At 52.6% G+C, this 25,687-nt stretch overlaps 1 protein-coding gene across 1 annotated transcript; it reads left to right on the top strand.

The window, feature by feature from the left end:
• Nucleotides 1-7,305: 7,305 nt before the first annotated feature.
• Nucleotides 7,306-24,033, top strand: RGMA (repulsive guidance molecule BMP co-receptor a; the record flags this gene model as incomplete). The annotated part of the gene is made up of 3 exons (XM_080351242.1): nt 7,306-7,885; nt 20,243-20,754; nt 23,332-24,033. Exons 1-3 carry the CDS (start codon nt 7,804-7,806, stop codon nt 24,031-24,033), a joined length of 1,296 nt encoding a protein of 431 aa, XP_080207368.1. The 5' UTR covers nt 7,306-7,803.
• Nucleotides 24,034-25,687: the final 1,654 nt, after the last annotated feature.

The following is a 25,687-nucleotide window of genomic DNA, read 5'->3' as shown; positions in this document are numbered from 1 at the left end:
GCGAGGACCCCCCCTAGCTCCCCCTCCGCCTGGCCAGGGGCCACTCCTGCCCTCCCTCCGCCGCTGCATGCGAACGACGCTGCTCAGCGAGTGCGGAGGGAAGAGGGAGGGAGGGAGGAGGGAGGGAGGGGACCTCCCTATCTGGCTCTATCTCCTCCGCTGCCTCTCACATGCTCCGGGAGGGCGATGCGGTTCCCCGCGTCCCGCTGAGCGAGGCCGCGCTGCTCCCCGCCGGGGCTGCCCTGCGCAGGGCAGGGGGGGCCGCCCTGCGCTTGGCCTTTCCCCCTCCCCCGCCACCGCCCCTTCTGCCCTTGGGCTTTTTTTTTTTTTTAACTATTTGATTTGATTTGGTTTTATTTTATTTGGTTGTATTTTATTTGATTTTCTTTTATTTGGTTTTATTTTTGTTTAATCTCCCCTGCCTGGAAATTAAAAAAAAAAAGAGAGAGAAAAGTCGCCGCTCCCTGCACCCACCCCCGCGGCGGGCTGGAGAGGCTGATGCGGCCGCTAAGGTAAGCGGGGGCGGGGGGGCTGCGCGGGGTCCCCCCGGCCGCATCCTGCCCCCGGCTCCCTGCATGGCCCTTCCTCCGCCGGACCTGTTGAGGTTGTCGCTCTCGGTCCCCGGCTGCCGCCTCCCTTCCGAGCCGGTTTCATAAGAAACCTCGATTCTTCCCGTTTTCTTTGCCCACCTCGCTCCCTCTATCCGGCTCGATACCAGCCTGGCGTGCATGCGGTTATTCATTTATCCTCCCTACTGATGGTTACCACTAAAAATGCACCCTGCTGGGCTAAGTCAATCGAATAATTCCTTGCAGACCACTGATGAAAACGGAAAATATCCTCCCCGATATTTTCCCCTTTCCGTTGCGGAGCTCATGACGGGGCTGATCGTGATTATCGCGACAGGAGCGCTTCTTTTGCCAGGACACAAAGCTTTCCCCTCACTCCCATGGTTGCAAAGCGCTGGGGTGTTTGCAAGCTCTGAGGGAAACGGGGTGAGGGGGTAACAGCTGGACAGATGTGGGCAGGGATGGCCACATCTGTGTGCAGGGAGAGGATGGGCAGCTGGAGTGTGTCTGGCCGGGGGAGACTTTGCTTCTGATGAACTGGGTCTGTAAATAGCCCGTAACCTCAGCCAGGAGCGGAGGCGGGCAGAATATAGCCCCCGGTCTGGACATTTCGGAGGCACCAGCCAGAGCAACCCCTGTCGAGGCTTGCTTCCACACCGGGACCTTGCACGTTGCCCTTCTTAAGTGTTATATACGTTTAAGGAAACCAGGCTGTGTTTGCAAGACAGGTGCTTTTTGTTGTGGTGGTGGTTGCGAGGCAGGAGATGAAAGTTTGGTGTTGTTTTGATGTGATTCTTGATTGCTGCCTGTTGGAGTAATTGCATCGCAATTGCTCAGAGGTAGAATCAATTTCCCCAAATTGAGATTTTAATGGGAGCTCGCAAGCTGCTGTTATGTCATGTGGTTTAAGGCGGCGTTGGATTGCATTTATTTTATAAACTGGCTATTTTTGCAGACGGCACAGGGATAACAGCACCACCCAGTGGGGCCGCAGCCCCAGCCCAGCCCCAGTCCCAGCCCTAGTCCTAGCTTTAGTCCCAGCCTCAGCTACAGCCCTAGTCCCAACCCTAGCCTCAGCCTTGGTCCCAGTCCTAGTCCCAGTCTTACTCCCAGACGTAGTCCCAGCCCTAATCCCAGTTCCAGCTCTAGTCCTAGCCACAGCCCTAGTCCCAGCCCAGCCTCAGTTTCAGCCCCAGTCCCATCCCCAGGCCAAGTCAGGTTCGCTCAAGAGGACTCAAAGTGCAACTTCCAAGCTGCTCGCCTCTCCACAGAAACTCCGAGTTTAATTTGCTAAAATACCTAAAGAGGTGCTGGATTAAAGTTGGTTTTTTGGTGGTTTTTTTTTTGCTTTTTCTCTTAAGAAGGAATGTCTCCCAGATATTCAGGAAAGAGTTTTAAATTAGCGGATGATACTGTCATTTATTGTTTCATGACTGACAGCACAGGAAAGTGTCCTGCACTGGGGTCGTATTCTGGATATTGCTGTCAGGAATTGCCACACAGGGACCTGGGCAAGGTGGCTGCTTTTCACTGAGCTTTTTCCGTAGGATCTTTCAAACACCACTTTCTCAAGGAGTTGAAGATGTAGATTTGCAAACACTCCATGTCATCTCCCACCTTTAAATAAGAGCCAGGACATGTCCTTAGCTGACCTGTTGGTTGGAAAGGGGGAATTAGGGACCTGTGTTTGTACTTTCTCTACATACCAGAAGTTTTTAAAAGCATCAAAGACTGTTCCATAACATAGATAGGTTTCTGTCTCTGCTGTTAAACGCAGAGTTCTCTGGAAATCTTCCCTGTTTTTTTATTTTTTGGGAGTTCAGATTGATCCACCTTTTCTGCTGAGTTCATATTTGGCTATTCAAACTTGCTCTTAGGTACCTCCCAGCCCACCTTTTTTTGTTTGTTTGTTTGTTTTTTAGAGGGGAGCACAGATGTGAAGAATATATACTAAAGAGATATTGCTTGATATTTACCCCAAAGAGGAGACTGAGCCAGGAAGACCATCTCCCTGCAGAGAACTAAATATACAGATGGTGAATTCCAGCCAGCCCTCCAAACACTGTTGAACAAGGGACGATTACAAGCTCCCATGTGGAGGAGTTAGGGCTTACCCCACAGGGCTTTGCAAGCCAGGGAGAGACTCGAATGAATGCCACCAGTCAAAAAAAAAAGTTGACGTGATGAACTCTGTTTGCCTGAAAATATCCCTGCTTGTTTTGCTTGCTGCAATGGGTGAGACTGGAAGTTTTCCACCAGCCCACCTTCCCTTCCCCTTGTCCAGCCTGGCTGGTTGCGAGCATTTAGACATGACTTTTATGGCTGTGAGCTTGGAGCAGGCATTTCGGAGAGGGAGCCCACAGCAGGGATACCCCACAGAGACTTCAGCTGGGGCTCCCATTAATCTGCTAATCTGTGGATGCAAAGATGCCGGTCAACCAAGCATTCTTACTATTTTATTTATTGCTGTTACAAAGCTGTGTTTTATTCCACCTTCAACCCACTGGCCTATTCTTACATGGCCAGATTGGTGAGTCTAATTAATGTTCACAGGGGCAGCTGTGGATTAGCTAAAGCAGCAAACTCTTCTCTGCACTTTGCTGTGCAGGAGCGGGTCGATCTTCGAAGCCCAGCTCTGTGCCACCACCTCCGCCTGCCCCGTTCAGCTCCTGGCAAAGCAGCGCAGGGCACTAGTGATGCCTTGGTGGGGACGCTTTCCCTGTCAGCTGCTTCACCAAGTGTTGTGAGTAGGGTTAGTAGGTTAGTAACCCTACAGGTTAGTAGGGAAAGGGGTTTAGATGCACATTTGGTGGTTTTGAGGTGCACAGCTCAGGGAGAGGCTCTACTCATGCTGTCAACCAAGGAGACTATAAAATCATAAAATAATTTAATTATGAGTAAAAGGAGTGTCTAAGAAACTAAATGCATTGTTTTCCAGTTTGCAAACATGAGAGATGTGGCTGTTACTGCAAAAGATGAAGGGGGTTTTTTCGTTATTCAGAAGGTTTTTTCTTTAATAAGGGAACCATTCATAGCACAGGTGTTTGGTTTTACTTCCACAAACATTTTGGAATCAGTTGTTAAACCTCCCCAGGTAACAGTTTGGGGGGTTTCCACTCCAAGCTTCCTTTCTTCCTCCGTTAGGGATTTGCTTTCTGCTGCTCACCCCCAACACATATCACTGGAGAACGTTTCAGAATTAGCTTCCTGCATGGACAGCCATGGCTTATCCTGGCCAGGCCACGAGCAGCGTTTGTTGAACGCCTTGCCCTGAGGCAGAGCAGGCAAAGCCATGCAGAGATCACTGCGTGAAGAACAGCCACGCAGAAAGTTCATGGGAGAGCCAGGAGCAGACCAGAAGCCCTGACATCCATTCCTCTAACCATGAGTTAACAATCCTCAGAAATACCCATGTTTACTATTTTAGCCATATAATTACAGGTAGTGAATAATTCCATTAAGAAGGCTGTAAGGGGAGGTATCATCTGTAAACCTGAGGGTTCAAATTAGGCACGTTCATTCAGCCCCACTGAAGCCCACAGCCATGTGGGCACAGGGCAGAGAAAATTAAATTCAGACCAGTGATCCCAGCTGAGTTTCCCCTGGGAACTACGATCTTCCAGCAAATACCTTGAGGAATGCTATCAGCTAACCCCAGCTGTGATTTCTCCCTGTGTCACCCCCAAAAAATTCAGATGCGCGTCTCCCCTCCGTAAGGACACCAAACACAAGGGTCAACGTGTATGTGGTCACAGAGGTGCCTTTGCCGCCGGAGCTGAGCCGCTGCACAGTGTAACTCCGCTGTGCCTGGGAGGTGTTTGCATTTTAGCGGTGGGTGGTTTCCCACATGGTGTTTGCAAAGAGCATCGTGCTCAGCAATGCCTAAACAGAGAGCCCCAGCCGGGCTTTGAGAAGGAAAGAAGCTGGGCAAAATGCAGTCACTCCGCATTTCCAAGCCTAAATATCCCCATTAAGCAAGGCAGAGATCTGAATTTCACACGACCTGCATTTCAGTAGGTGATTTAAAGTCCAGGTCTTTGATTCAGCTAATCAGAAAGGGGGAGGTTATTTGAAAAATGTGGTAGGGGGAGCAGGATTTCAGAAACACACCTTATTTGGGGCCTTTTCCTGCTCTGCAGTTACGGTTTGGACACATCTGTTGTTTTCTCCAGCAAAATCCGCTGCTTTGATCGGTGCCAAAAACAGCAATCCCATTTGCAATGCATGATGCAACTGAGCAAAATCAAGGAGAAATTTTTACAAACTGGATCCAGGGGCACTGGACCGTTGCTTTGTGGCAGCGCAGTTTTCCCTACACCGAAGGCAGAAGCTACAACAAGAGTCTTATTTTAAAAATAATGCTTCAAACCAGATTCCAGTCCATCATTGCAATGTGTCAGCTTGCCACAAAATGGCAATACTGAAGTGACGCTTTAGGTCAAACAATCAAACCAGCCCCGCAGCAGCTGCATTTTAAAAGTTCATAATTCAGATTTCTTGTGTGTGTGTGCAAAATAAATCAATCATGCTATATGTCATCAGCCGGGATAATAGCAGAAGTGATGTTTTTCGGTTTGAAACAAAAGCAAAAGTTGCATTGCAAGAGGACATGGTTGGAGCAAGAGGAAGGGATTTGAGGTCTGAAACCCCATCCCCTGGTTCTCTCCCCCCTGTCTAAGCTCTTCCCAGCTCATGGACCCTCTCCCTCCTCCCTCCGGGCCCCTTCCAGCTCCAGCTGCCTACACAGCCCATCAGCAGGCATTTCTTCTTGGGTGGTAGCAGCAGCTGGCAGGGTTTGGACATATTTGCCCCTGTTTGACATCCCCCCACAAAGAGGTGCTTCGAGTAGGCGTTCCTCCCACACTGCCTTTGCTACAGGTCTGGATCCGGCCTGCCAGCTTTCATCTCCTGCCCAGCTCAGCCCGGTCTGGCAGCTCTTTCTGCACAACAGAGCTCCTTCTGACTTTAGTGGACATCATCTGAGTGCAGCTGCAGGAGAATCAGGACCGAGACAGATCTCCAGTCAAGCAGGCGAAGCCTCAGAATTTTTGGATCCCATCTGGGTCCCAGATGGAAAAGCTTCAGTATTTTAATTCCTGTTGCAGACTGGATAAAGCTCCAGTGAAACTCCTCCTTCATTTGGAGGCAAGGGGGCTCGAACCCCCTAAGGAAATAGATAGGTGGTGTTAGATGCTTTTGCTTTTTGGATGTTTACTGCCATCTCCTCTTCTGAAGCTCACCTTCCGTGAGATATTTGTTGTACCTGAATCACAGATTCAGTCCTTGACAGGAGGAGTTCACAAACTCTTCTTGGAGACTTTAAGCTACAATCACTCCAAAAAGCATCCTTAAGGCTGTTTGCAAGGTGGAAGAGAAGGAGATTTCCAAGGACAACTAGATGTAGAGTCAAGGAACATCCCCGACCTACACCAAGCTGCAGGAGGAAAGATCCATTGTTAAAGGGCATTTACAGAGTTGGGAGAAGGGTTTTGTAAAACAACCAGCATCCTTTTATTATTTGTATAAGATCCCCAAGAGAAAGGAGGTGAAACATTAGAATAGCAAAGGGACATTCAGCTAAAGGAGGGCTAATGATCTAAAACAGGGAAGTTAAAGCATATTAAATAAAGAATATTACACTCGTGGGCACTCTCAGAGTGAAGTTGTCATAGTTCATGGTGGCTAAAACACCCTTCAAGATAAATTTGAAAGAGATCCAGGTGTGCTATTAAGGGGATGCCTCCCCCCAACTTAGCCCTTTCCTGGGTGGAGAAGCCCCTGGGATGGTGGGGCTGCAGATCCAGCCTGCTCACCTCCTCACACTGTGGCATCACAGGAGGTGAAGAAGGGCAGGATATTGAAGCCCAGCAGGCAAATGCTTGCGTGCTTTGAGCTGCTGCTCCACCCCTATGGCCCACGAGCAGGGAAGGGGCTCCTGGGACTGCCACCTGTCCAGGGCCTGCCCAAGGGGTCTCTAAGTCAGACCCCCAGGACAACTGTACAACTGGTGAGACCTTCCCCCGGAGAAAGCTGAACATCCAGGTCTATACGCGGGCTGGTGGTGCAGACTGGGCTGTGCTGGAGGTCCTGAAAGAGCATAGATACACGTCAGTCCTCTCCATCAGTCTTTGGGGGCCTGGCAACCAGATTCAGGGATCCCCAATAGCAATCCCTCTCTCCGAGGAGTGTCAGCCTAATAATAAGGATCTATGAGATTTGTTTTTTCTGAGTCATCTGGCCTTACTCCACTGCTGCCAGCGCGGGGTGAACGACCTGAAAGGTTGTGAAAGGCTCACACCTCCTGCGCAGCCGGGGCTGGGGCGGTGTGCAGGAGCTCCTGATGGGGGCTATGGCACAGGAGGCTGGAGGCCACAGCAGCGCTCTCGCGATCCCTGCTGCACATGAGCTACCTGGTGTCTCCCTGCCTCAGTTTCCCCCCTCTGCCATACGATGGCTCCTTTGCCCCAAGTTGCTTAATGTGGGGGAAACCCAAAGCGGTCTTGCTAGGCCTATGGGAAAGCAGCAAGGAGGGCGTGCGAGGTGTCGAGACCTCAAGGGGGTGGGGAAGAAGCCCCTCTCCCAAATCACAACCGAGCCGCGATGCAAGACAGCAGGAAGACGGGGCAAAATCACAACGGCCCCTCCCGCAGCCCACCCTGCGTGGGACCACCGCCACCCACCCCCCCGATCCCCTTCCCCACAGAGCATGGGAGGGTTTGGTGGCTCGACCCACAGCAATAACCCCTTTGTCCGGGTCTCCCCGGCTCTTTCTTCCCCCTTCTCCCTTCCATGGCTGCCGGGCTCGGCGCTCGTTCCTCCGCCCCTTCCACGCCGCCGGAGGAGCATGGCCGGGGAGGCGGGCGGTGAGCCGGGAGAGGAGGAGGCGCAGGGAGAGGATGCAGACATTGGAAGGCAGCCTGGATGATTGATGGTTTGAGCTGTTTTGTAATGGGAGGGGAAAGAGAGAAGGAGGAGGAGAAGGAGAAAAAAAGTCTGTGTAATATTGCAGTGCGGAGGCCACCGGAGCCCGGAGCTGGGGCCGCCCGTCCCTGCATCGCTCCGCGGAGCCATGTGGGGCTTTTGATTTTTTTTTTTTTCCAGTTCTTTCTTTCGATTGATTTATTTTCCCCTTTTGTTCTTCTCTTCCTCTCCTCCCTTCTCCTTTTTTTTTTTTTTTTTCTTTTTAAACTCTTCTTCCAGGGAGAGGATAGTGGTTAAAGCTCGAGCTGGATGGATGGGTATGGGGAGAGGGGCAGGATCCACAGCCCTGGGACTTTTCCAAATCCTCCCTGTCTTTCTCTGCATCTTCCCTTCAGGTAAGGAACAGCCTCTTTATTTTAAAGAATTTTTTTTTCCTGTATTTCTCGCAGCCCTTGGATAGCCGCCTCAGTCCCCCCTGTCTCTGGGCCTCTTTCTCTCTCCCTCTCCTTGCAGCAGTTTGCCACATGTTTGAAATAAGCAAGTGGGGCTCAGTTTTGGTGCGTGTGTTCCCCTCATTCCCTTTTCCCCCAAGCAGTTGCGGTGGGTGTTTTTCCTTGACCTCATCTTCTTTGTCTTCCCGCTGCCTCATCCCACAAGGAAGGAGATGGTCGAAATCAAAGCAATTCACGGCGAAGGCAGCCAGGGGTTGTTTCTGACAGCGTCAGGCAGGTTGCGTTGTTCTCCCATTCCCGGGTGTGCTCTGTATCTTGAAAGGAAAAAGGGGGGGAGGGGGGTGACCCACACACTAACACCCCAGATGCCAAATTTCTGCCCTTAAATGCAGCGGGGGGTCCCCGCTCCCGAACCCCCCCGAAGGGAAAAGCCATAGGGAGGTTGCGAAGAGGGTAAGGAAGGTCGTTGGTTTGTGCTTTCGGGAAGATCGTGTGTCCCGGGGGGGCTGCACGGCCCCACGGAGCGGGGAGCGCGGCCCCGGGGCGCACCTGGGCCGGGCAGCGCGGCGGAGGATGCGCGGGCGGCACCGAGCGCCCCCCCTTCCTCGGCCTCGGGCTGGGGTTTTTTAGGCTCAGCACCATTATTTCGTTGGAAAATACACCCGAGCCGGGCAGGGAGCTTTTAGGATGTCCGAGGGCGGGATGGCAACCAAATGGTCCCGCAAAGCATCGGCTGCCCCGGCCGAGCCCTCGCCCGTCGGCCCTTCCCCGCGCCCCCCCGGCCGCTCGCACCTATCGCTGGGCTCTGCCTCCCCCTTCCCCATCCCCAGTTTGTTTGTATTGTGTCAGAAAAAGGAGAGAATTTCAGAAATACAGCTGAAAACGCCATCTGTTTCCAATGAATCCCCCATAGTTTTTCACAATGTTTTTGGCAGATCTCTGCCTGCAAATTCCTTCAAGCCCTGAGTGCTTGTTTTTGTTGGGGGAGGGGAAACCCAGTCCACAGAGGCGGATTTGTTCCTTCCAAAACTCTCCAGTTTCTTTACCTCCTCTTTTTTTTTTTTTTTCATTTACAAGGGGGGGAAAAAAAAAAAGAGAGAAAGCAGGAGGGAGAAAGGAAAACCCTAATGCTTAAATCTCCCCGTTTATCTTTTTAGTTTAGCAACACTTTCCCTCTCAACAAAAAAAAAATCGCCTCTGCCTTTTCTTTTGCATAACCGTAGGTGAAGCAGTCTTGCACACACATGCAGTAAATAAATAAATAACTGATAAGTGCTCTACGCCCTTCCTCCCCCCTTTGCCCTCTTAGCCCTATTGCAGGAAAACGAGCCTTTTCAGGGCTGCCCTTAGCACTGAGGTGTCTCTCGGAACCCCGCTTTCCCCAGGGGACTTCCCAGCATCCCGGCAGGCTGGAGGCTGAACCCCCTTTTAATTCTTTTTTTTTTAATGGAAACTCTGGACCTGCTCCCATATGTGTTGCTTAATGCCCTTTTCGGAGCGTCTGAGTTGCAAAGCGTTGAGGCTGTGAGATTTACGGTGCAAGAAAGAACTTGATAGGAGATCTGGCTGCTTTGTTTGATTCTCCCTTCAGCAGTCAAATAAGGTGCAAAGAACTGGCAGAACGAGGCGATCCGGAGCCCGCGGGAACGGGGCGCAGGCAGAGACGGTGCTCCCTGTGCACAGGGCTGGGAGCACACTGGGGGCTTTCATTAAAAGTTTTTTGGGGTGGGAAGGTAGGAAAAAGGGGGATTTATTCGCTAGCATACGCTTCGCCTCTTTTTTCCATGTGCTTCCTGGGAATTTGTGGGTTCTCAGCAGGTTCCTAGCTCCGAGAAAAGCTTCGCACCCCTCCTGAGAGCCCTGGGTGAGCGGGGCCGCTGGAGGCTGCCCAAGCCAGCGCTCGGCGTGTCAGATCAGTGCCTCGCCGAGTCCTGCCCTATTTATTTATTTGCTTAACCCCCCCTCATGCACACACACGGGGCTGGATTCCCACTTGTGCTGCTCTCACACCCAATGGCTTCACCTCGCTGCCTCCTGGGCAGCCCCCACCATCGAGCACCCTTGGACTGGGGGCACTGGCGTGGGTCCCCCCTGCAGGGGTCAGGGTGACCCCTGAGCGTGGGGCAGCTGGGGAGGGAGCTTTGGGCAGAGCAGGCCACTGCTGACAGTTTCCCTGGTAGGAGTCCTGCTCAAGGCTTGTGCCAAGTCCCAGTGTCAGATGCTCATGGGTGCTCTCCCCTCCCGCTGGGACCCTGATTTCTTCAGGTGCTCAACTGACCCCCACCTGTGCCTCCCACTATGGCTGCGCTGAGTTTTCTTGCAAATCCTTTTGTACTTTCAAAATATGGCCTTGGTTGTTTTGTATCAGATGTCAAGCTTTGCTCTCCCCTTCATACTCTGGTTTGCTTTGGCTTTCCCTGTTTGCCTTCAGCTTTACCATTTTGGCTCTAATACACTTCTACTGCCCTTGGTCCATCCAGGCAATGCGGTTGATTCCAGATAAGGATCCGTCCCTTCTGGAGGTGTATCGGATCGGTTGATAAATGGCTTTTGTCTCAGCGGCAGGGAGGGACGTGATCGCAGCATTAAGCCGAAATTGAGAAGGGGGGCTTAGAGGCTGTTAAAACAACACCTCCCCAAGGCTGGGAACGGGGAGCCGGGCTGGGGGCCGGGGAAGGTGGCGGCAGGGGAGGAGCGCGCCTGTGCGGGTTGTTGTCGGGGCAGAGAAGAAGGGAGGGATTCAAACGTAAACCTGGAAATATTTTGGCTTCCCTGTTTTGTTGCTCGCTCGGAGCTGGTCTCATACTTGGAACAGGGAGTTCTCTGCGATTGCCAGCAAGGCTCGTTGTGGGGCTGGAAGGAGGAGCCTTTTTTTTAGTGCAGATGGGGTGGACGTCTTGCTTTTTTTCCATAGAAAATCCTGAAATTCCCAGACCTTGGTTACTGGAAAGGGAGGACTGTTAAGGGTGACTTTGGGTTTATCATGGCAGCAACTGAGGTTTCCTTCTTAGTGGCCTGAACAGCTGTGTTGAGCCGGTTGTGCATATGGAAGTGCTCACAGGGCTGGGCAGCCATAAAAACTTCCTAACCTGGGGGCTCTGCTCGGTCTCTGCACCAACCTGCTGTCCCTGGAGAGCTGGGCTGCAGTGCAGGATCAGCCCCCAGCACAAGTTTTGTGGTCACTCTTCTGTCTCCCTGATGGGCACATCCCGTAAAGCAGCTGTAGGCTCTGGCAGACCCAAGTGAGCCCCTCCTCAGCCCATCAGTCCTTTGGGAGATCCCCCTGCTGAGTCCTGCAGCACAGCAAAGGTCAAACATGATGGGGTTTGGTTCATCTGGATGGATTTGGTTGGGGTTGATTTGCTTTGTCCATCAGAGCAGATATCAAACTTGGAGTAAGGGGGAGTGTGGGAACCCAGGACCAAAAGAGCATTAGGGTCGCAGGTGGTTTGAAGGGGGCTGGTGTGGACTTGGGGCTGCTGCAAGGCAGGAGTGATGTGTGCTGTAGCGATGAGAAAGGGGGTTCAGGAAGGGTGGGAGATGCTCGAAGATGCAGCTGTGGTGGGACAGGTGAGGGGGTGCCTGGCCTTTTTCTGGGTGTCCTGGCAAATCCTGTCTTGATGCTGCAGATCAGGAGCAATCTGTGCAGGCAGGGCCATGCCTGACTGTGTACAGCACCAGGAGTGCACTTGTAAGAGGAGAGCCTCTAAATGCCTTTAAAAAGCTTTGTACCTTGCACTTGGCAGCTACTGGGATGAAAAGAAGAGGATATTTATTCCCTTTTCCATGAGCTCTCAAAATAACAGGGCGTTCGATTGTAGCCTCAAGATTGCTTTGCACTCAAGTGCAGCCTGGCTGAGTAAATCACTGCTTCACCAGCTGAAATTCCTGCAGCAAGGGGGAGAATTGAATTATGGCCAACTGCAAAACCAGATGCCATCCCCTTGATGAAGTCATCAGGCTCTTACTGCGGAGAACAAGCTGGCTCCTACACACACGCAGCCCTCGTAGGCGCAGACTGAGCCGCTCTGTCTAACGGCCTGGCCGTGGTGTGCGGGGCAGCCGGAGGCTGATGTCCTTGCAGATGCGAGAACAGTAAGTCCTTCAGGGTGGAGCACCAGAAGGGTGTCGAATCCCACTTTGCGCTGCATGAGCATCCAGGGGAGTTTGGCCATTTAATTCCCAGCAAGCAGAGCTATCCTTGCATAGATGAGGTTTTTATGGGTCAGGCGGAGAGCAACCTTCACTTGAGCCTGAAGTATTTTCTCCTCCCTCGGTTTCCTCTCCTTCCTGGACAGCTGTTGACTTGGGTCCCCAAAGCCCTAGTAATGATCTAAGACGTTTTGGTTTTTGGACAAGTTACCTTTTTCTTTTTCTTGCTGTTTGACACACTCCAGCCGGCCCTTTCTGAGATGATGAGGACATGTGGCAGGATGTTTTAGGGATGGATCCTGGCTCTGGGCTTTGCCAGCCCACAGTGATGTGACCATCATCAGATGTGAGCATCACGATGCTGGGGAGGGGGGGTGCGGGACAGCAGGACTGGAGGGGTAGGCTCCAGTTAGGAAGATGCTTTTTCTCTTAAAATCAAAACCTCAGCCCAGGGTGGGCAGCAAACAGCTGCATTTAAAAATAAATAAACCTCTGAAGGTCTGTGACTGTGAAGGAAGAAAAGATATTGTGGTTTCCAGGGGGTGCAAATGATGGGGAGCGACTCTGGTGCTGGGTGGGAGGCAGGAGGGATCCAGGAGATCCCTGCACATCCCCTGAGTGCAGCTCCAGCATCAGTTGGGTGCCGGCGTGGATTTTCAGGGGGGCTCATGGGGCTGCTGCCTGCCAGCCAGGCAGCTGCCACCCCCCGCCCTGTGCGCAAACCAACGCCTCTGATTGAGATGCCGCAATTTTTTTGGCAGGCATTTAATTGTATAAATTTGCCTCATCCAGATTTATGTGCTCCGGGCTTTTCTCCATCTCCTCGTTTCGTGTCTCATTTACCTCTGCGTTTGAAGGGTTGAAATTTCACAAGAGCATGGCGGGGATGATTATTCCTAGAGGGAACCCACACCTGCGAGCAGAAAGCGTTTCCCTGCCAGCCCTGCCGCGGCCCGGGCGAGGGGGAGGAGGGCGAGGGACCCGCTGCCACACCTGGGGGGCCCGCGGGCGCTGGTGGGTGGCAGCCGTGTCTTCAAAGGCACCCTGGGAAAACAGCTTCAGCATGGGGAGAGCGATGTCTGCTGGAAACCCAGAACACTTGCTGATGGGGGTGGCTGGCGGAGGTGGCCTTGTCCAGGTACCGCTGTTTTAGAGGGATGGGGACATAGGTGGTGTTGGCTGGGGGAAGAAGCTGAGGGTGATGCTTCATGCAGGGGGTGAGAGAGCAAATCCACCTCTCTTCCCACTGGGCTCGTCTTGGGTGAAACCCTTCACATCCTCAGCGTCCTCATCTGTGCAATGGACCGCTCCCCTTAAGGAGATTTGCCAGCTCATGAGAACTGTCGGTGAAAGTGCCTGAGTGCTCCCCAGCTGGGAAAACCCAGGTGTGCAGCTCCAGCACCACTTTCCAGCCTGCGGCACGCCGTGGCGGGGAGCCAGCTTTGTTAGCACCCTTCTGCAGATGGAGAATCAGAGGAGATTGTTTCCCTTCCTCCCTCCTCGTCCTCCATCTACCAGCTCATAGTCTGTGTCCATGGAGCAGAACCCACGTCCTCCAAACCATCCTTCGAGCAGGTGAAACCTCAACAGTTGTGGCAAAGACAACGCTGAAGCCTGAATCCCAGGATGAAGTTTTAAGAGCAAGGTCTGCGGCTCTGTTGCTGTTTTGGCTGTAAACGCCGTTTCCTCCTTTCAGCCCATGGTGCCTCCTGAACTTCCCAAGATATGCCAGTAACTCTCAGAGCAGCATCGTCAGCTGCTCGTGGCCCCAGCTGTGAGCTCCACGGGTGATGTCCTCTCAGATTGTGTCTGCGTGATGTCCTCTCAGATTGTGTCTGCTCAACCTTCTACCTGCACGGGGGTGTTGAGGTGAGCATGGAGGAGCAATGCCGGCTGGGGGGGCCTGGAGAGAGACACATTTGCCCCCGCTAAGTATGCTAGGTCAGCGGTAAGCTGACTCTCTGAGCCAAAAGAGCTGACTCAGTGACAGGAGCGATCAAGGGCTCCTTTGGCAGCATCCAGCAGTTCGTGCTGTAGCTGGACCCTGCTTTTTCCCTGCCCGTGCTTACCCAGTGTCTTCACCACTCCAGGAGAGACAGGGGGGCTGTGAACTCAGCACTAAGGACAGAAGGGACTTGGCTGTGGCAGGTCCTCCAGGTGGACACAAGTTGAAATGAGAAAATTCCTTGTGTGTCCCTCTTTTGGCTTAACTGGAGAAAGCCGTTCTCCAGCATCCTCTCGAGCAAGACAAGGACTGGGCTAACACAAGCTGCATGGATTGAGGTGTGTTCTCCAGTACATCCAGTGTCACTCCATCAACACATCCTTTGCCTGGATTTAATGCTTCTGCTGTTTTTGTCAGCAGAAGAAAGCACAAAACCCAGACCCCAGCATGGAAGGTGGCCGCTCCGAGCCACCCTCCCCATGCACACCCTTGCAAAATATGAGCTCCAGCTCTTTAAGAGAGTCAGGTTTATTTTTCTCCTTCAGTTCCCTCCTCCTGGTTCTCCTCCCCCCACTTCAGTGCAACTGAAACCTGATCTAATCCCTTTGCACATGGGTAATTTATTGGTCTATTGGGCTTTTCTTGATGGCAAATTGCATTGTCTTTCTTCCTGGGCTGAGGCTTTGGAGCAGTTTGCTGCATTCCTGCAGCTCTTTTCTCAGGGCTGATCTTTCACACCCCCTCTGAGCACAGTCAAATCAGTTTTATTGGGGCCTCTTTGTTATGCAAACAAGGCAATAATAACCAGGCTATTATTCTGCAAGATTGTGCTTGATTAACAGTTCAAAGGGGCTCGCTGGAAGTGCCCAGCTCTGCCATCAGAGCACAAATCCTTTCTCGAAGCTTGGGTCAGGTGGCCCTTGGGTCTTCTTCACCTCACTGTACCTTTTGGGGCTCAGGAGAGCTGCCCCCGCCCAGGACACCCATCCATCAGTGCTCTCCCTGGTGTGACAAGGCACCAGTCGATGCGTGTCAGCCTTGCAGCCCATTTGGGCACCAAGACATGGGTCCACCAGGGTTACCATGTGGGGTAGCTCTTGTAGACTTTCCCCACTGGGACAGGGACAATGGGAGGGGCTGGATGCAAAGGGTTGATGTCGTTCATCCCCTCTGGTGTTGCTTTGGACTCCCAAGACCTTGCTGTCAGCCAGGTTTTTGAGGAGCAACGTGGTTTTCTTTAACTCTTGTGGTCATTTTGGTGCTGGTGGTGATTGCTGTCCACTCAGGAGCTGAGCAGCCCGTGTCTCCTGGAAGCTAGTAGATGTTGCTGGTATTAAGTGCCTCCAAGAATCGTACCTTTCCTATTGAGGTGTCAGCATAAATATGCTTATTTAGATTACTTAAATAAATATGTGTTTAGGAGCCCAAGTCTAGGTGCTCAGATCTGAGGCCAAAGATAATTACATTTTACTGTGTTCTCCGAAAAAAGCCTTTTACTGCATGTGTGAGGCTTGCACATCTACACTTCAATCCATATATTTGGAAAGACGCGAGATGATGTATTTGCATCACATGTGGGTGATGAAATACTTTCCAGCCCGTTAGTAACCAAGAGGATATTAAACAACATCTCTTAGCAGTGAATACTTTAAAATTAACGGGTTTGGTTAACATGCACCCAAGAGTCTTAAAAGAATTGGCTTTTCCTTACTGAAATTAATTTCCAGTAATTCTCTTTGCTAGAGAAATTACAGGAGAACAGATGAGTTGCTGTGCTAGTTTTCCGCAAAAGCATAATTTAGGTAAATGAAATCCAGGTAACCTGACACTGGCTGAAGGGAAAACGGGGGGCACTGATAATTAAAAGGCTGTCAAAGTTAGATGCGTGGATGTAAAGTGTTTGAACACTCAATTTGACAGCACGTCATACAATGTACCAAGGATGAGGGCAGAGCAGGAGGACCTGGGTTGTGTGATACCCCCGTGCTCCCGCACACCTGGGAGCTCGTTGGGGCAGGTGGACCAGGGGATGCTCACGGGATGGAGAACCAGTGCTTTGCCAACTGGAAGCTCTGGGAAGGGTCACAGCCAAATAGCACATTTTGGTACCCACTGCAGTGCGATGTCCTGGCGAAAGGGGTGACCTCAGGAGAGCCACGAGCGTGTGTCCTGCGTCGATCTCGCCTGTTGGGCAGGGAGGTTTTGCAGGAAACAAGCCTGCCGGGAAGAGGTCTGATGGTGCGGCTGGGCAAACACCTTTCAGTGAGAACATAAAAGTGCAAACCATTTAGCTTATCTAAGGGATTGACAAGTGATTTGATTGCAGTGTGTAAATATCTTTGTGGGAAACATACCGGTTACTAACGGACCTTTTACTGCTTTGGAGAAAATTGCTGGTTCTTTTTATGTCGTTACAATGAAGTCAGATAAAATCCACTTAGACCCAAGACTCAGCATTTTGTAAAGGTGATAAACTCCTGAAATGGGAAAGGGGTGGCTTTTCAGACTGCGCAGACGCAGGAGTCCTCATGGGAGATACAGCTGAACAAACACAGGGCACCGGGCTCTGCACAGGGAAAACTGTCTTAGTGGGCTGTGCACAGGGAAAGTTGTCTTGGTCCAAGTGATTTAATGATTTCTTCTGACTTTAAACCTTCCTAAACCATTGGTTTCAAGACACAGAAGGAAATTTTGTCCCTAGTTTGAGTGGCACCAACCCCTTGAAACGAGAATAAAATGAGGAGGTGCACAGGCTACCAGGGCTTGAAGTCACCTGTCCCCAGGGATGAGGGACCCACCAGGGTGGTGGCATCACCCAGACCTGGGAGTGTCACACAGATCCCAGGAGAGCCTTGCTGGGCTCCTGCTTGAGAGGGGTTTGTTTCCGTGCTAAGTCATCTGTGGTTGAAAAACAGATCCATTGTGAGTCGATGGAAAATAGATTATGCGAAATTGAATAAACATAGTTTCTTGGCTTGGGTACAAATGAGCCTGCACCACCGTGCCAAAGCTGCTGCCAGAGGGGACGAGGCAAGATGTGCTTGTTGTGGGAGGGGGAAAGGGTTGTGTCTGCTCTTCTCCTTGGCCTTTATCAGCCATGGTCCCTTCCCAGCGGCACAAGGGGTTGCCAAACCCACTGGCCACTAGTGTGGTTGGAGAAACACCTCTGGGAAAGCCCAGGCGGGAGGGTGCGCAGCCCTGCTCGCACACCGCCTCTGCGGCACCTGGCTTTGGAAATCTGGCCTTATATGGGGCCCTGAGCAAAACAGCGCAAAGGGAACGGGTGCCAAAACCAGAGTGATAACATCTTAAAGAAGAACGCTCCCTCTTCAGGCCCAGGGAGGAAGAAGATGGGCTTCCCTGCCCTCGGTTTTGTTGTGTTTTTCTTTTGTTTTTTTTTAATCAGTACCTTATAAAGTCACGCGTGTCCCTGGAGCGGTGTGGTGGTGAGGGATGCTCAGCACGGGGATGTGTTTAGTGTCAGAGGAGTGTTCTGCAGCAGCCCGCTCTGTCCGTAGACTGCCATAGCTCACGACTGCATATCCCGATCCAAGCAAATGAAGCATCTCCTTAAAGAGCAACAGGCTGTGGCTTTACTTCTACTAGAAAAATCCCATCCACACAGCAGCTGAAGGGCTGGAGCAGCCAGAGCGCGCTGCAGCCCGGGCTCTGCAAGCTGCCCGCTGGACGGGATGCTTTGCACGGTGCATCCTGGTGCTTTACCGAGCTGTCGGGTGAAGAGGGGTGTGTGGGTCCTGCATGTCCAGGGACATGTCTTCCAGCTTCAACGTGTCTTCCAGCTCCTCCTGGGGCTGTGCTGGCAAGTCTGTCTGCAGTGGCAGCCGTTCCTTCAGCTGCATGCAACCTCAAGGCATCCTCGAGCTGTACATTAGCATAACTACTAGGAGAGCAATGATTTTAATTGCCTGATGCCACAACTGTTTTGGGATAACTGGCGATGGTGGCACTGGTCACACTCCTGCATGCTTTTGTAACTTCACCAGGAGAGTCCTGGGGGATCTGTGAAGCTACGCTCGCAGCCCCTCATCAGAGGGAATGAGGTGCATTTTCCTTATTTTCCACCGTGATAAACCCACACCCACACCACAAGTATCTTGCCCCAAAACGCTTCTGCTTGCATTTCCTGTGCCAGAAAACCTGCTTGTTCCTGTCACTCTGACTATTGTGTGCGATTGCCTGCACTAAATACTGTCCCTTGCTTTTCCCTCGGGAGTTTCAGCACTGTGCTCACTATAGCATATTGCAGCAGCCGTGTTTGAATGTATAGTCTTCAGAGCCAAGGTAGGCAGCATCAGCAAGCCAGGCTTTTCTGTATGTTTGTAACAAGACATTATTTGCATCACGTCTCTAATCTAGGAGAAAACACTGAGCAATATGCTCTATTGCAAGCCAGTGGCTGTGATGGGAAACCCACTGATAAGCAAAGTGTGTTTGGTGGAAAACCACACTCTTGGGGCTGAAAAGAAAGGGACACAAAATAATGAATATATTTAAATTTGACCCATAATGCAGATGGCTTAGCAGTCAGAAGCTTGTTATCAGGTCATCTCTGGTCAGTGATGAGTTAAAGACTTTCCACAGTGTGTCTTGCAGGTTTAAATGGGATGCTGCCAAGATGAAACAGCTCCTGGGTTCTTGGTGCTGTTGCTAGCGTCTGAGTTTATTAAATGTGAATTTTAAAACTGCAAGGAACCTGTCACCATTTCCTATTTGCACTTCACTCTCCTTGGAAGGGGAGAGGAGACAGGCTTGTTTCTTAAAGCCGGACTGCTTAGTGTTTTATAGCCCTGGTCTCCCTTTCTGATTTTCCAGCACCAACTATGTTTAGGTTTCCAGCACTGCAATGTTTAAAACTAAAACACACTGTTTTCCCTGAAACAATACTGGGTTTTGTAACTTTCTTTTTAAACAAATCTGAAATGGTTTTGGCACAGATGTCTTGCCAGCCTCCTTCTAAACAAACCCGAGACAGGAATATATGTGTGTGCCTGCGAGAGGCACCACAAAAGCATCTGGAAATGGTGGGGCTTTTCTTCTCATCCTCCTGCCTTCTGTGCCTGAGCCCATCTTGTCTCCAAGCCCTCTGAGGGGGTCGATTAAGAGGAGAGGAAGGAAAACACCATGAATTTTAAGCGATGTGAGCCTGGGTTCACGCAGCACAGCTCCAGATTGGCAGGGGCAGAGCGGTGTCTGTGCGATGCTCGGCCATGGCCATGTGCATTTCGCACAGCTGCTTTCAAGTCTGCTCCAGGGAAGCTGCACTGCCGCGGGGAGCAGACGTTGTGGGGGGGAAAAAACAGGATCTGGAATACTTTTTTTGCCTTCCTCTGCCTTGCCAGCAAGCACCGGGGCTGCGGCTGAGCCTGGCGAAGGCTCTGCTGCCTTTGGCTTCGCCTCCGCAGGGGCAAGGCGAGGCGGGGGCTCAGCTGGCATCCCCGCACCCTGCCGCGCCGGTTTTTCTCCTCCACCTCTTGTTCTCTCTCAGTGAGCCGTGGCGGGGAATGGGCTCCCCAGGGCTGGGCAGAGGCACACAGCAGGCAAGAAAGAGGGTTTTTTGGCTCCTGCTTCTTTCCGGGGACACGGGCAAGCGCTGCTCCAGGCACCGCTGCAGCCACGAGGGTGCTGGGGTGGCCGCTGGCTCTGCCACAGGGCTGGTCATGGCACAGATCCTGCTCTGACCGCTGCACATCGGCATCTGTCCAGGGCACAGCCAGACATGGGCTACCCCGTGCCCATGGAAAAGGAAAGCACATTTTTGCCTGGTAGAGCCTGATCTGGGCATGACACACAGAGTTTTGAATGTCAGACCTTAAAATGGCGATAAAAACCCCATTGCATCGCCCCTCACATTAATGGTCCTGCCTTATCCCTGCTAATGAATGTGTCCCATTCTTCCAGCCTCTGGTTTTCCCCCAGGAGCATTCATCTAAAGGCTGGATGCGTTTTCCTCTCTTGCCTTGAACTGGGGCAGATCCTGTTGGTTTCTTTGGCTTTGATGCATGAGAGTTGGGTCATGTGAGAGGGTCATGTCCGATGAGTGAAGCCCCATCACGCGGTAGAGCCCATGTCATGAGTTTGGGCTGTGGGAGGAGGACACCACCCTCTTGGTGGGTGTAGAGTTGCATGTCCCACACGTAGCCACTCAAGCATTAACCACCTTGCGTTTTCCTCCCCTCTTGCAGTGACGTCTCCATGCAAGATCCTCAAGTGCAACTCTGAGTTCTGGGCGGCCACGTCGGGCTCCCACCACCTGGGCACGGAGGAGGCACCCGAATTTTGCACGGCGCTGCGTGCCTACGCCCACTGCACCCGCCGCACCGCCCGCACCTGCAGAGGTGACCTGGCCTACCATTCCGCCGTGCATGGCATAGACGATCTCATGGTGCAACACAACTGCTCCAAGGATGGCCCCACATCCCAGCCCCGCCTCCGGACATTGCCCCCCGGGGACAGCCAGGAGCGATCCGACAGCCCCGAAATCTGCCACTACGAGAAGAGCTTTCACAAACACTCAGCTGCCCCCAACTATACCCACTGCGGGCTCTTCGGGGACCCCCACCTCAGGACTTTCACAGACACTTTCCAAACCTGCAAGGTGCAAGGGGCTTGGCCGCTCATAGACAATAACTACCTGAACGTTCAGGTCACCAACACACCGGTGCTGCCTGGCTCCACAGCCACCGCCACCAGCAAGGTGAGCTTTGGTCACATCCCCATGAGCAGAGGTGGACAAGACAGAGGTGCTTTTGAACAGCCTTTCTTTCCACCACCTCTTTCCATTTGCACATCTCCTTGGGGAGGGTAAGACTGGGTGGGAGCTCCTCTGAATTTGAGTGTTTGGCCCTAAATATCAGATGCCCATCTCCTTCTGTCCCCACATTCACTTAAATGGCCTGTGGTTTCTTCCTGAGCACATCCAGCCCCATCATGGTTAGCAGGCTGAGATGCTGCAGCTCAGAGGGCAGTCATGGCCAAGATTGGGGATGAGGACTCCCATTTGAGGGACTCCAGGTTGCTGTGAACAGCTGGACCAGAAATTATGGTGGCACCTTTTGGGAGGCACCTGAGGTCCGAGCAAACCTCAGACTCACCTCCAGGGAGGCTCCAGCTTGCAGGGGAGAGCCTGGAGGAAGCAGAGCTCCTCACACCATCTTCCCCTCTGCCCAGGCTCATAATCATCTCTCTGGTTTGCGGCTGAGTCATTTTGTGGGGCACAGGCTGTTCTGGTGGTGCTTTGACAGCCTAAGTAAATATCCTGAAGATACAGGGCAAATACTGAGAAAACCCAAGTGAAAAATGTCCTGCCGTGATACAGCAGGACTTGTGCGACATGGCCTCAGTTTCAGGAGAGACCTGGAGCTGATGAACTGTCATGTCACTCTGTGGTGCACCAAGCTCTAAAGCTAACGGCTCACTTTTTGTGCCAAAAAAAAAGGGAGGTTCAGCAGGAGGCATCCTCTTGCTTTTGGAAGATGTCCTGTCCTGGCGTGTCTTGGAGATTTGCTTCTCCCTGTATGTGGGGAGAGGAGAGATGCACACGTAGGACAGGGGCTGCTTCTCAGCTCTGGATGTGACCTTTGGTCTTGGTTTTCACCTGTCTCTGATAAACCTCCTTAAAGATACTTAATGATGCTCTTAACTCCTTATCTACCAAAAAACATCAAAACCTGCTGAAGCTTGCAAGGAAGTCTGGCTTGAGGAAAGTGGTCCCTAAGGATACCAGGAACCTGCCAATTTCTAGGCTGGATTGCAGGATCACCATCTTAATTGAGCCTTTTCACCCATTATCTGCCTCACGGGCTTGTGGTGAGGAGGGATTAGTCATGAGATCTGTAGCATGAGCTGTGGAAAGCATTACTGGGTCATTGTTGGAGGACCATGTGCTGCTGGAAAGGATGGGAGCTGCTCAGTTCATGGGGCTCTTTGTGTTTTAGCATGAGGTTCTCTGATCTAGCCTTCTTCCTCCAGCCAGAGGCAGGGCTGGACAAAGAAGAGGTAGCAGAAGGTCCATGTGAGGGGAAGTGCAGCCTGAAAGCCAGGGCTTGGTGGTGCCTCATGACATGGGTGAGGAGGGTACAGCAGGGCTAGGAGCATCTGGGCACTCAGCGGAGGCATGAGTGGGAGAGAGGACATTGCCAGGGCTCTGGACAGCTCTGGACTCCTCACCAGCAGCACTGGGAGCAGAGGTGCTGGTGGCCACCACCGTGCTTAGCCCAGTCCTTAGGGGAGCCTCAGTCTTTCACACTCAGCTCTTGAGTGTATCTGCCCTGTAGCTGTTGGAGCTGTCTCTCCTCCAGACCTGCCCCGCTCTGGCCGGGTGTCAGTCTGTCTGTCCATGGGGAGCACCTGTGGGGAGGTCCTCCTTACCACTTGTCCGTCATGGAAGGAGGTGCAAGAGGAAGAGCAAGTTTGCAGGAGGTGAAAGAGGAATCATAGAGTTTGCATGGGAGAAAAAGCAACTTGCAAACTCTACTTTTCCTCCTCCTCATCAAGCTTTCCTGCCAAAGCCAGGTCAGCAAGGGAAGAGCAAGCACTGTGAGGTCCTTCCTCCAACAAGGGACTCGTTTGAGCCCAGCTGAGGATGGGCAGCTGTGTTGGGCTCAGTCTACGCCTGTTTTCTCCGGGAGGACCTGCCCACTCAACATGCTGAACACGTGTGTATCTGTGGTTGAGATGGGGCGTGATGTGTCCTGGGGCCCAGAGGAAGAAACTGTTGTTCTGCAAGTGGCCAGAGAAAGGAAGAGATACAACCTGTGGGGGTTACAACCTGTAAATACAACCTGCAAATGCTGTGGGAGCTGGAGGAGAAGCTCCAACCACCTCCGTGAGATTCAGGGCTCTTCCCCCTCTGCCATCTGCCAGGCCCTGGAGGTGAGACGGTGCTGCATGCACGGGCATGCCTCCACAAGCCTGTGAGCAGTGATAATCCAACCAGCTCCAGCTACTGAACTCCTGTATCAGACATGGGAATAGCAGACAGTACATTCATTCAGTTCGGGGTCTTGACTCCATTCACGGTATCTTAATCCCTGTGCTGAAGCAGGATGTCCTCAGCTAGGTGCCTAAAAGTTGGGGCAACATCCTTGTCTGGGTGCCTAAAAGTTGGGGCAGCTTCTCAGGAAGAAGCATCTGCCCATGAGCTGAAGGCCATACTCCTGGCGGGGCTGAGCAGACAGCTCCTCCACCTCCCATGCCATTCCTGGTGGTGGCCCTGTGATCTCAGGTGGTCATCGCTGATTGTGACCCTGTTCTTTTCTTTCCTCCCGTACAGCTCACCATCATCTTCAAGAGCTTTCAGGAGTGTGTAGACCAGAAAGTGTACCAGGCAGAGATGGACGAGCTCCCTGCTGCCTTTGCAGACGGCTCCAAGAATGGTGGGGACAAGAATGGAGCCAACAGTCTGAAGATCACTGAGAAGGTGTCGGGCCAACACATCGAAATCCAGGCGAAGTACATTGGCACCACCATCGTGGTGAGGCAGGTGGGCCGGTACCTCACCTTCGCTGTGCGTATGCCGGAGGAGGTGGTCAACGCCGTGGAGGACCGGGACAGTCAGGGCCTCTACCTGTGCCTCCGTGGTTGTCCACTCAACCAACAGATTGACTTCCAGACCATCCGCTCGGCTCAGGCCACAGAGGGTCGTGCTCGTAGGAAGGGGCCCAGCCTGCCGGCCCCCCCCGAGGCCTTCACGTATGAAACGGCCACGGCCAAGTGCAGGGAAAAGCTGCCCGTGGAGGACCTCTACTTCCAGTCCTGCGTCTTTGACCTCCTCACCACGGGGGATGTCAACTTCATGCTGGCTGCTTACTATGCCTTTGAGGACGTGAAGATGCTTCACTCCAACAAAGACAAGCTGCACCTCTATGAAAGGACACGGGACCTGGCCCCGGGCAACACGGCTCCCTCGGGGACCCCCCCTGCCCTCTGGGTAGCACTGCTGTGTTTGAGTCAGTGTTGGTTGGGCTTGTTATAGAGGTTTGCTCCTTGACACCACAAAGAGTGGGGAAAGTGGAGCAGGAGGGGACCAGGGATGAGACGGCGGCGCTGGACAACGGGAGGTTGGATATCAGAGCCACACGGGTTGTCCTCAAACCTCAGCCCCTCTCTTTGGCACCAGGTCCTCTACCTTCACAGCTCTTACTTAGGAGGAACATGCTGACAGTGGGACAAGTCAGGTGTTTTTGCTGGACTGTACCTTGTCTGGACCTTCCTCACCTCCCCCTCTCCTCCTCCCCGTCCTCACAGTAGTGTGGGTGCCGAGGAGCCCCCATGTCCTTGTAGCACTCCCTCAGGTCCCAAAAATGCACGTGGTGACTGTGACATTGGCGTGTATGAGTGTGGCTTTGTCTTTGTGGAGTGGTGCCCACGAGGAGGGCACAGAGCAGCGAGACGGGGCCAAGCCTGGCCAGCACAACAGGGCTGGGCTTTCTACTCGTCGGGGCCGTGCTCTGCTTTGTGGGCACATCCCGCTCTCCCCAAAGCCTCGTCGTTGCAGAAAGTGGTGTAAGGGGCCAAAATGGTGGGGAATGGTCCCACACTTACCCAGCCGCTGGTACCCGGCATCTTCTGGGTGGAAGCGGGACGCGTTCCTCAAGCCTCGGCTGGCGTTTGCTGTGGTTTAAAGGGCATCTCCTGTTTTAGCCAGTTCGCTGAGCTGATTCACTCAGTGGTTTTATTCCTGGCTCCCTTGTCTCTGCCCGGACCCACCGAGGACTCTCAATGGCAATGGGAGAAACCTGGCCAGTATTCAGGCAGTTTCTGTAACTTCTGCCTGGCGTTGGATTAATTCCTTGTGCCGTTTGCTGTCCAGTCCCCTAAAAATGGCAGCAGGGAGGCTGCTCAGTGGGAGACCTGATCCACACCCCCCTCCAGCCCCATGTCCCCTCCCTGCCCGTGGCTCGGCCGGGTCCTGGGGTGGAGCAGGAGCATCACGCTCTGTTTGTTTGCTGCTAGGTCTCTGCTCCGCTCCTCCTCCTGGGGCCACGACTTACAACCCCATTGCAGACCAGTTGCACCTTAAGTCCTTCAGGGCTTGAATTGGAAATGGGGCAATGTTAGAAATCCAGCCAGGAGACGGGATGCAGCAGAGGACCCCCTGACTGCCCCCAAATGTCTGTTCCCTGCCTCAAAACCGCTGATAATCTTTTTCCCCCACCATGTAGTGCTGCCCATTTCCTCTCCTCCGTGTTCCTCTGTGGTTCACCTCATTGCTCACTGAACAAACAGCAAGACCACCTTTGCTCTGCGTTTTGGAGACCTCCTGATGGGTTTTCCCTCCTTTCCTTCGGGGGGAAGTTCCCAGAAAACAGCCCCAAAAACACATGTCACTCTTGGGCGCACCTCCTGCTCTCAAGGGAGGTCTCTGGGCGTGATGAGACAAGCTAGCACCCAAAGAGGTGGGAACAGGCTATGTTTGGCAGTCTGAACTGGTGCCAAGAAGCAGCCTGGTGTAAATACTCAACATGACTATTCATTGTGTCCTAACAGCTCTAGAGCTCCATTTGTAAAGCAGCACAGAAATGCAAAATTGTGTCAATGGATGTAATTTATATTGTCTCTTTAATATATAGACCCCTGGCATTGATCTCGTGTGACTGTACAGATGAAGAGATGTAACTGGTTTTTAA

The sequence above is a fragment of the Nesoenas mayeri genome (assembly GCF_963082525.1).
Source record: "Nesoenas mayeri genome assembly, chromosome: 11".
Lineage (NCBI taxonomy): Eukaryota > Metazoa > Chordata > Aves > Columbiformes > Columbidae > Nesoenas > Nesoenas mayeri.
The sequence above is the reverse complement of the archived record's forward strand: the minus strand, read 5'-3'. Positions and strand labels throughout refer to the sequence as shown.